Raw genomic sequence first — 10921 nt, forward strand, 5'->3', positions numbered from 1 at the left:
TACAAATTATAAAATAAAGAAAATCTAACATTAAATTGTTAAATTAATATGAACTCATCTTTGGGGTTTTTAAGGATATTGGATAATAATCCTTTGATCCTTGTATCATTTGTTGGCTTCATAATAAAATCACAAAAGCAGTACCATCCAACATCCAGCCTTGATGTTTCACAGGGAGCTTTAGGCAACCGTTTAACCAATACAGGTTTGAACTGAATGGGACTTTTTCCAATTCCCAGATGGTCAAATCAAGCTAAATTCAGCAGAAGCTGAAGAATTTTCAAAACTCCAATTACGACCAAGCCCAGTGTATCATATCAGATAAATGGATACTATGTGAAGCTTTTCTTTTTTTTTATTGTTTTATTGGAGCTCGAAGGACTTCTGTGGACAGCTTGTACAGTTGGGTATCTTGCCACGTGACTTATCCCAAGCTTTTGTACACAAATTGTAGGAACAATGAAACCAAAATTCACCCACTTCGACCACTGTTGTAAATAAACTCAAGTAAATTTGTTTTCACATCAAAGCTTTGGGCTGAGCTTGATTTCTGTGATAATCAAGACGGTTGTGCTTTTCCATCTTCAGCGCCATGCGCATGCCTGAAGTTGAATAAACCAGTAAGTCCTCGTCCTCTGGCCAGTTGTTCTAGCTCTTCAATTTTGTGTTTAAGTAGCTCAACTTCTTGTGCTAAATCTTCATCTCTTTGTTTCATCGCCTAGACAGTAGATAAAGGACTAACCATTAATAAACAAGAGTATGCATTTGCCTCACTATGATGGCAACATGCATCGTTGCATGAACACAACTTTAAAAATAGTTCGTCGATAAAACTTAAATCGCTTCAAAACTCATCATTACAAGACTGAAACCACCAATGTTCAGTAATAAAAGTTGATTAACTCCAAACTTGATAAGACCTTGTTGAAAGATTTAGTCATTACCAATCGATACAATGTACTTACAGTAAACAATAAAACAAAACACCATATGAGAGAGAAAGATTTATTACAGCAGTAACCTCAATCAGAGAGAAAGAAATACCTCCAGTTCTTGTTTGCGCTGCTCCTCTTTTCTTGCTTCTGATCTGGAGCTTCTTTGCACCTCAAAAATAACAGCAGCTCCAGCAACCTAAAGAGAGAAAGAATAAGGATTATTTCAAACAGTATCAGAAATCTTACTACAATGAGCTTTGTAAGAGAAAAGTTGTCATTGAAAGAGGCTTCACCCTTATGCTTTGCATGAGAGTAAAATTCATCAGTAAACAGACTTGAGTTGAATGTATATGTCCCGTTGTTTCTATTCACCCTACAAGCCATTGGCATCTTTCTGCCTGAACTGTCTAACTTTAAATGCAATCTTCTTAGAACATTTGCCAGTGGAAAGTCACTGTACATGAACATTAACTGGATAAAATGTGAGAGCAACCTAACAGTCATCTGCCTTTTTGATGATACTCAATCAAGTTAAGGTCTTATCTACAAGCATTCAGTGCAATTGTTAAGAGTAACCAGACTAGACTTTTCTTTCTCTCTTTTTTTTTTTTTTTAAAATTAACCAGACTAGAATTTTCTACCATAGCGGGATGATCATAGGGGAGGAGTTGCTGGTATGTATTTACAGAGGGTTCATAATATCACTTCAAAGAGAAAATTGCTAAAGTTTTCAAAATGCATCATTAAATACTTCGAAGTATATTGCCAATAATTTTATGACGCTGTACCCAAATAATCTACTGAAACTGGAGAATGCAGTTCATATGTAGTCTGGTTCCAGTACCACACCGACCAACCTCTTCGACTTTGGCATGCATTTTTGACATCAGAACATTACGCAAACAGAAGCCTAAACCAGCGAATGAGAAATAACATCAACCTTTTTTTAAATATGAAAGGTCTAGAGCCTGTGTTATTTAATACTGACTTTTACGCAGAAAGACATTAACACAAACTATACAGAGGAATAAATGTAGTTACAGACCCGAGTACACTTGAACAAATATCAAGATCAAGAACAAGAAATTGGAACAGGAAAAGTACCGTGAATACAAAGAGCTCCCCTAGAAGATCTGCAGCAGCCTGGACTGCTTTTTCCTCATTCAAAGGGCGTATTGCAACATCAGTTGCATGACCATAAATACGTCTTTGCATTTTTGTCGTGAATTGATGATTTGCCTGATTCAGTATCAAAAACAAAATCATACAAATTTAAAATAAAAAAGAAACATTTTTTCTTTTCTTTTTTGAAAAAATTTGGTTTTATATTCTGCAAATGTGGGTAATAAAAGGCTTCTTGCTCCTTTTGGGATTGGGAAAAAAACAAATAAAATTGAACTAACTAACAAGTTCGTAGATGATAGAGAAGAAAGTTCAGAACATTTCAATCATTTTATAAAACATGTTACTATAAGTCTGAGTGAGTATAGGCAGAGTAGAACATACAAGGCGCTGCGCAGAAACAAAAAGAACATACAATGAGAGCATGTGCATGGAGACACGCATAAGCAGTCCTTCCCACTCAGGGAAGAAAGCCAACAAGAAGCACCTTTAAACTATAGGCAAGAAACTCTGTCTATAGAATGCATACCAACATCTCACCAAAGGTAGAAACTGAACATTAATGGCTGAATTGTACTAATTATCAGCCTGTCAAGCTACGAACAGGAGCTGAAGATTCCATATATTTAAATAGATGCTAATCAGATGTTAAAAGTTCAATTACGGAGCAACATAACCCCTAACAATTTAAAAAATGCATACTTAAAAATGTTTAAATTTAACTGGCAAGCAATTAGGGAGATAAGAGGCATGCTACTAATTATAACACAGAAACTTAACACAGTGTTAATATTAGATCAAAACCATAACTGGAGGGTTGGGGGACGTTAATCAGAGTTCATACAACTAGCCAATAGCAAAGCCGCCAAAAAAAAAAAAAGACACAACCCAGAATCAGCATACTGGAAACCGGTTAAAAAACAATAATAACAAAAGCTCAGTTTTGATTACAGGAAAGAAAAAGAAAAGGAGTACCTGGGCAATGTTGATGATAAATTGGCGGAACCTGGGATGTAAACCAGCCTCTTTCTTGAGACGATTAGCAATGGGTTTGCAAACGGTTTTTAGTGCAAGGGTTCCTAGCTTTACTACTGGTAGAATCATCTCATCTCCCCCTCTTCTTTCTTTTGTTCTTCTCGTGGGAGTTTCTGGATGATAAATTTAAGCTTCACCAGTCATCAGAGATCAGACACAAGCTGTTGGATGCTTTGATTCAAAGAGGGACGTAACCGTATGTAAGAATAAAGAAAAAGAGAAATAGATATAGAATAAAGATTAAAACCGTTGTTAGTGGACGTAGGGGCTTTCTGGACAGTCGATCCTTTCTGTCTTCTTCGGATCCGAGTCACTCAAGAAAAAGAAAGAAGACCGAAAATTAAACCCAAGAAAAGAAAGAAGAAAGAAATGGAGGTGAGAGCCCAACCCACAACAGCCCAGCAAGTTACCCAACACCAAGGAGCAGGATGAAGAAAGCACACTGCTGATTTGTTCCCTTTCACGTTAGCACGAGTCTTAACTACTATAAACCTCATCCAACTAGATCGCCAATATAAACACGATGAAAGCAAGAGAGTTGCTTCTTATGATAATATTCCCTCGGGCGAAGCACAAGATCAACATTGCTACTTACTCTTTTCTATGCATTTTTTTTTTAAAATTTATTAAATTTATTAATATAATAAACAGTTTACAGACGGTTTCTCTCGCTATAACAATGAAGGCTCTCTTATTAAAAAGACTTAAAAAGAGTGGCTAGCAATGAGTAGGCCTTCTGGTTTAAGTAAAATTTAATAGAAGCAAGTGTAACATCCTATCAGTGCTGAACCGAAGACCAAGAATTTGCATCAATCCAGTTGAAAGCTACAGGGCTCAGAAAAGCATCAGGAATGCCAAAGGAACTGACTAAAGCAAGCGCATGTGGTCGAAGTTCACTGCAGACTTTTGTTATTTCTCTCCTCACAGCAGCAGCATTGTCCACTGACAGGTACCCATATCGGAGAAATGCAACATCTTCAATACAAATTAAGGCATACAATGATCTCAACATACCTAGGACATCCTGCAGCAGAAGAAAGTGAAGACTAAACAACCTGGCTAATACACAAAGAGCTGCAAATATCTTGTAACACCTGAAGCATGCTTTCAAGGTTATATTGACAAACGTGCATAGTTTCTTGAATATATAGATCACTTCCATCTGCAAATAGCAGAGAATTTCACCCATCTGCGACTCACAAATATGATAGCAATTTGTTCTATTTATCTCATTTTTTGGTCATATTCATCCCACAGTATCCTGTAACTTTGCTGTGAGGGGCAGGTTCACTAAACTAGAAATGGTAATTGGCCAGCGCAGGTGAGGTTTGACTTGTTTCAGGTTTGGGTTAAACCAGGTTATAGTTAACTTTTCAAGTCAAGTTAGGTCGAGTGAGACAGGTTGTACATTTAGATCAGATTAGCCACTTTTATGATACCGTAGATAAAAATCAGGTTCTAGTAGCTTTGGTCATTTCAAGCTCAAGCCATTGACTTTTCAATTTTGATTAGCTTGGACAGGGTTTTGTTAGGGCTGGCCAAGTTAATTTAGATCAGGTTCACTTTCACCACTTCTAGATTAGACTGAATATCAAGTGGATGCTACTGCTAGATGCTCATATGAGAAACACTAACTAATTCACCTTCAACGAACCGGCAGCTAGAGTTGCTTCTGCCTCAACAAACTTTTGGAATATTGCTCGATCTGAGAAAGCTCTGCTCAAATCCTCTGCTAGCTGATAACTCTGGTTAGGAAAAGTGATTCAACAATTAGACTAAAAGGTGGAGAAAAGGATATCCATATAGATAAAACAAGTGCTTCCTCACCATAATGAAAGCATGCTCTTTACTTTCTCCCTTGGCTTGATGTTGTGAGACATCCAGGACAAAACATTTCAAAAGATCTCTCTCCCTTAAGCACAAGGCATCCATCTGACATAGGACAACAGTCAGAGATGCCCATATAATTTTATATGGAATGTTAAGAGTAGCAAAGTTGATGTTAATCTTATTTTACCTGGAATTGGCTGCATCTGAGGGTAGCACTAGTAAGCTGTGATGGAATGACAGGACAGGGTTTATTCATGTGTTCTAAGCCCAGACCCTTGAAAGCCTTGTTTTTCTTCTGAGCTGCAACATATTCAGCAAAAAGAGCCTTGCTGACCTGAGTTAAAACATGTTTAATCCATAAGTTTCACTGTTTTAAACAGAGTTCTTAATTAATAAACATAGAGTATAATACTTTTTTAATATTTATAAATATATGCCAAGAAAATAAGCAATAAACTGTTAAGTTAGACCTTGGCAGATAACATGAAGAAATTATGGTTAACCATTCCTTAGTATGTTATGAACACAAAATCCAGGAAGACAATTAAGATTAACCTACACAACTTGTTGGCCATGGCCAAGGAGGCAGATAATCATCTTGATTCTTTTAAAAATAAAAAATCCCGAAACACATAAACAGGACTCATTTCCCAATTCTGCATCTGAATGCTTTCCTTTTTCTTTGAGGTCATGTTCTCAGACAATTTACATTAGTTGTAAGCTGTAACCAGTTGTCCTTGTCAAAGAAAATTTGTCAGGAAACAAGATAAACAAGTTACCTGCTGCATCAAAATATTATTGTCCCCCTCAAAAGTGGATTGCACATCATGTTCACCTTTAAGATGACCAACACGATTCTCAGTCTTTAATCCTTGTCCTCCACAAGCTTCACGACATTCCTGAAGTATTCAACAATTGAACCTCTGTAATGACACTTACTGTGAATATATTCAACTAAATCCACAATTATTTGTTGCTCACCTGAAGTATTTGCATGTTATTCCATGTAAAAACAGCCTTGAATGAACTTGAAACTACATGAATGGTTTTGTTTGACTGAGGTGTCCTCTTCACATACAACATTTTCAAGTAATTTGCTGCAAAACTCATAGCATAGCTGCAGCATATGAAAGCAAATACACACACACAAAGGAGCATTAATCAAAAGCAGCAGCTCTAACTAAATTATTATAGGTCCCATCACAAAATAATTGAATTGAAATATGTGTCTTCATCAACTTTATGCCAACATTAAAATCCAAGACCAAACCTCCCTAGCTATAACTTCGAATAAATTAGCAATTAAAGTATATGCTAAGTTCTTATAATTAACTTAGTTGACACTCCACATACAAGGATCAGGTGTTTGTATCCAAGATCTAATCTTGGGATGTTTATTCATAAAATATGCCAACAAGAAGAGATGGTTATCCAAATACAAATAAAATCCGCACCCTAGAGAACCATATAAAATATTAATTTCACCCCTTATATGTTGTTAGCAGCCAAATAAATAACCCTGTCTTGATCATCTAAAGTTCTAAACCACTAACGCTACACTCAAAGTGCATCAATATCAGCCTGAACCAGAAAGAAATTAAAAAAAAAAAAACACAACCCCACTGCGCTACTCCTGCAGGATATTAAAATGAGCAAATGCTGGGGAAACATACGGTTTCTCTATATATGCATAGAAAAGAATGACTTATATAATCTACCAAGGCAGGGAAGAAAAACATCTTCATGGTGAGTCAAGCTACAAGCATTGTAATTAGAAGTGCGAAACACAAACTGAACTCCATAAGATCTTCAGGATGACACATATTTCATAAGATAAACTGTAAATATACTAACGTCTTTGCAAGGAGAGGCACAAGTCGTCGTTGATGACTTGGGTAATCAAGCAATAAGACCTCAGGTTCATTTGGTTTGACAGAAAAAGCCCGCCTTGTTAATGCATACCTAATGGCAATTGCTAAGCCAACCTGAAAGGAGAGCATTGACATGATATCAGCAACCTTTCCATTTGGTATTAGTGGCCTGCCACCCCACACCCCAAATTACAAAAATATGCCACCTTCATCTGCCAATAGAAGGGACGATGCTTGAAAAAAAAGATACCATGATACCTTTGATTGGTAAACTGCACTAACTGCAATATTAACACGACCTGCTGTCAACGGGGCCAGGAATGCAGCAAACCTCTGAATTAAAGCAACAGACATGTAAGTGCCACCAATACATTGTTACCAGATAAACAAGGATCCTGTTATGGGACAATACATGGCTCTAGAAGCAGATACCAGTCGTCTCAAATAGGAGTACCTGATCTGGATCTTTTATTGAACTTAGATATTTTCCATCAGCTGACACATCAGCAACTGAATTTAACAAGTTCTCTCTGGGCACTCTAACATTGTCAAACCTGAAATCACATACACAAGCCTCTAGATCAGAATTTTTTTTTTTTTAAGAAAACAAAAAGATTATAGAATTCATGGTATAAGTGTAGGTATAAAATTACCAGATTCGACCGTTATCAACACCATTTAAACCAATTTTATGACCACAATCAGCAATGCGAATGTTTGGGCATACATTACCAACAGCATCCCTGATTTGGGCTATAAATGCATGAACACCTTGATTGGTTCCATTGATATTTAGCTGTGAAAACACAATTGTATGTGTTGCATGCTAGGCAACAAAGCAACAGTAGGAGCATAGCATGTCAGCATATAGGCAAAACTGAGGGATGGATCATAAAAACAGCTAAATGAATATTCACATGTGCAAAGGAATCTAAAAAGATGGTGAAAGGAGAGATAGCGTTTGGTTTTAAGACAAGTTCTTACGTTGGCTGCCCCACCAATCCAATACTTCTGAGCTGATTCACAAGGAGTATTAATGACAAACTCCCCTGTGTTTGAATCATATGTGGTTACTGTTTCAATGCCACGAACCTAAAAACAATAACCCAGAATAAATCAGGAAAAAGAGCAGAAAACTACATAAAAAATCACACAAAGGCTTGATCCTCATTACTAAAGGACTTGACAACCTTTACATACATTACTTCCATGCCCCAACTCAGTCATTGCAAAGCAACCCTTGATCAAATAATTTTCAGTGTCCCTCAGCCACTTGTCATGGTGGTGCTTTGTACCGAAAAATTGGATGGCACCACCCCTGCAAACATTTATGACAGTATAGCACTGAGTTTCAAATTTCTTCTGTTCTACTTCAAACACGTTGGCTAAAAGGGCATGTCTACAACAAGTAATTAAGAACTTAAATGAAGTGTAAGGCAACAAACAGCCCTTGGTCCAACTGGATTTTGAACTTCAATATGACAAGACATTGGATTGTTGGTTTGATACGTACTGCTCAGTACTCATTACTTTCTAGAGGTTGCTAAAAAGCAAATTCATATTTGATTAAAAAAAGATTAAGGATAACATATTTTCAACTAAAATTACTCCACAGAAAGTAAAATAATGCATTTTATTACTAAAAAAAAATCAAATTTTGAACGTTTAAAACTGTTAAGTGTTTTCTATTGTATCTAAATGTATTTTCTTTGCGTCCAAAAGCAAAAAGTAATTAGCAAAAATAGCCATCAAAGGGAGTCTATAACTCTGCAGAGTTGCATTTGTTTGCGTGTAATTAAATACCTATCTCCATTTCCATCCAAACCCATCACAAATACTCAACCAAAATGTGAAATTGTACATTTTCAAAAGCAAAATAAAACAACACAACCAAAATCCAACACTTTTAAAAAGAAAAGAAAAGCGTATAACGCACCACAAGAAGAAGTGAACTCCGAGCTTAATCGCAATGGAATGATCGAAGAGACCCAAGGCTTCAAAGTAAGCAAACTTCCTCATCTCAGCCTCTTCTCCTTTCTCCGTTAACCACCCTTTAAAAACTCCTCTCTCCAACAAATACACGATGCGCTTCCACGTCATCTCCCGCTGCTGCTCCATCGACTGGTTATAGTCCGGCGACACGAACACCTTCCCTCCCCTCACTCTCGGGTTGAACAATTTGCTCTGCATCATCATCCCGAATAGCCAATCGCGGTCAGCCACGTGGTGCCCGTCGAGGAGCTGCCGCATCTCCTTGATGTCAAATGCGTAACCTTCGGAAAGTTCGGGCGGAGAGTAGTCTAAGCATGCGTTTGAAGAAAGAGAAGGGATTTGGGCGGGCGAAGAAGGAGAGGATTGGAGGAGGTGATTGGTTAGGATTTTGGTTCTTTGGAAAGCTCTATCCATTGAAAAACTTGGGTGTTCTTCTTCGTTTTTTTTTTCTTTCTGTTTTGGGATTTGCAGAGAAAATTGAAGAAGAATAATATGAATACAAAGATGATCGTTGAAGAATTTTTTGCTTGGGGCTGCGTTTACATCTTAATAACGCGCGAAGGGTGGAAGCAGAAACACGCGAGTGGTTCTTGTATATTAATGTACTCGCGGTTTGATTGGATTCAAGAACGGTTTTGACTTTTGACTGTTAATTTTACATGCATTTTCGGTTTGGTAAAGGTAAGAACACGTGTCTAACTAACATGTTGTAATAAACATTTAAATTTTATAATAACTAGAATATTACCCGTGTGCAACACACGGTCCTCTTTTGCATCCCCTCTCTTTTGCTTCAACATGTTTTATCTTTCTCTCTATTTGCCCTTCACGTGGTTTACTCTGACCCCTTTACACCCCTCTCTTTCTCTCTCTTTGCTTCAACATCTTTTCTCTTTCCTTCTCTCTGCCCTCTACGAGGTTAACTCTATAACCCTCAAGCTTTTTTTTAAATATGTTATAAAAATCATAACTTTCTACATAACAGCTTATGAGAATAAAAACGTGAATAAATATAGAATTAATTTTAAATTTTTAAATTATATAAGTTATAGATGTTTTATAGGTAGCTAATATTACCGAATACAAATTCATCTATTTAATTCAGCAAGGATGGATCAAAGAAATTCGTCATAAATTGAGAGAAGAGAACCAAAATGCTGATTTTTTTTTGTAAATTTAGCTTAAAATTATGGATCTATGTCAAAAAAGAAATTTATTAGTTTGTGGTTTCCATCACATGTGTCCTAAAGGTATTTGCTTATTTTTTATTTTTACTTGACTCCATTGTTTCTTTTTAGGATTTTTTTAATGTAATTAATTTTTCATTTTTCTTTCATTTAATCTTTTTCCCATCACATATTAATGAATTTTACGGGATACGGATAATTTAACTTTAGGATAATGTTTGGTATAAGAATAGTTTGACTTTAGGATATTATTTAGTATAAGGGAAGTGAGAGTACATTTTCGGTAATGTATTCAATTAAATTATATTACAGTGGTTGTTTTGCAACAAATTACTATAATGTAAGATTGTAATGTAATCACATTACAATCAATAAATGTAATGTGATTGTAGTCCAAAACTAATACAATCAGATTGCATTATACTTTGCAATGGTTTTAAAAACATTTTTATCTTTCAACTTTATTAATTTGTTAAAAATATTTTATAATGTTATAATTTGTTTTTTATATATAAATTTCAAGGGATATCTTTTTATTATTCTCAGTAGTCATGATAATTGTTAATAAAATTTATATTATCTTTTAAAGAGAAAAGAAATTAAAATAAAATATATAATATAAAAAAATTATATTAAGAAATGAAAATAAAATATATAAGATTATAATAAGAAATAAAAATAAAATATATGACATTAAAAATATATTTAAGAGATGATATTATATAAAAATTAATAATAAAAAAATACAAGTATATTAAACTTGTATTATAATAAATAGGGATAATTCTAAAAATTAACATCATATTCCCAGCAAAGTACCTATAAACCAAATGCTGCAATATTATCTTCTATGCATTTTAATCATTACTTTACTTATTTACTAAATACTGTAATGTTATCTTCTCTGCAATCACATTACTACCAATAAGCTAGGTAAGTGCTTTTTCAA

General features: G+C 35.4%; 2 protein-coding genes across 2 annotated transcripts; both read right to left on the minus strand.

Moving 5' to 3' along the window:
- Positions 1–126: 126 nt before the first annotated feature.
- LOC18608794 (uncharacterized) lies at positions 127–3167 on the minus strand. The gene is made up of 4 exons (XM_018115718.2): positions 3033–3167; positions 2040–2174; positions 1045–1131; positions 127–718 (listed from the first exon to the last, which is right to left on the minus strand). Exons 1-4 carry the CDS (start codon positions 3159–3161, stop codon positions 560–562), a joined length of 510 nt encoding a protein of 169 aa, XP_017971207.1. The 5' UTR covers positions 3162–3167; the 3' UTR covers positions 127–559.
- Positions 3168–3175: 8 nt separating this feature from the next.
- LOC18608795 (acyl-coenzyme A oxidase 3, peroxisomal-like) lies at positions 3176–9304 on the minus strand. The gene is made up of 13 exons (XM_007043664.3): positions 8730–9304; positions 7994–8111; positions 7778–7885; positions 7447–7619; positions 7248–7347; positions 7052–7126; positions 6777–6907; positions 5904–6039; positions 5702–5821; positions 5110–5256; positions 4920–5024; positions 4736–4837; positions 3176–4116 (listed from the first exon to the last, which is right to left on the minus strand). The coding sequence occupies exons 1-13, from the start codon at positions 9197–9199 to the stop codon at positions 3871–3873; spliced, it is 2031 nt and encodes a 676-aa protein (XP_007043726.2). The 5' UTR covers positions 9200–9304; the 3' UTR covers positions 3176–3870.
- Between the last annotated feature and the right edge of the window lie 1617 nt (positions 9305–10921).

This window comes from Theobroma cacao, chromosome 2, assembly GCF_053813885.1.
Source record: "Theobroma cacao isolate CCN51 chromosome 2, ASM5381388v1, whole genome shotgun sequence".
Taxonomy (NCBI): Eukaryota; Viridiplantae; Streptophyta; class Magnoliopsida; order Malvales; family Malvaceae; genus Theobroma; species Theobroma cacao.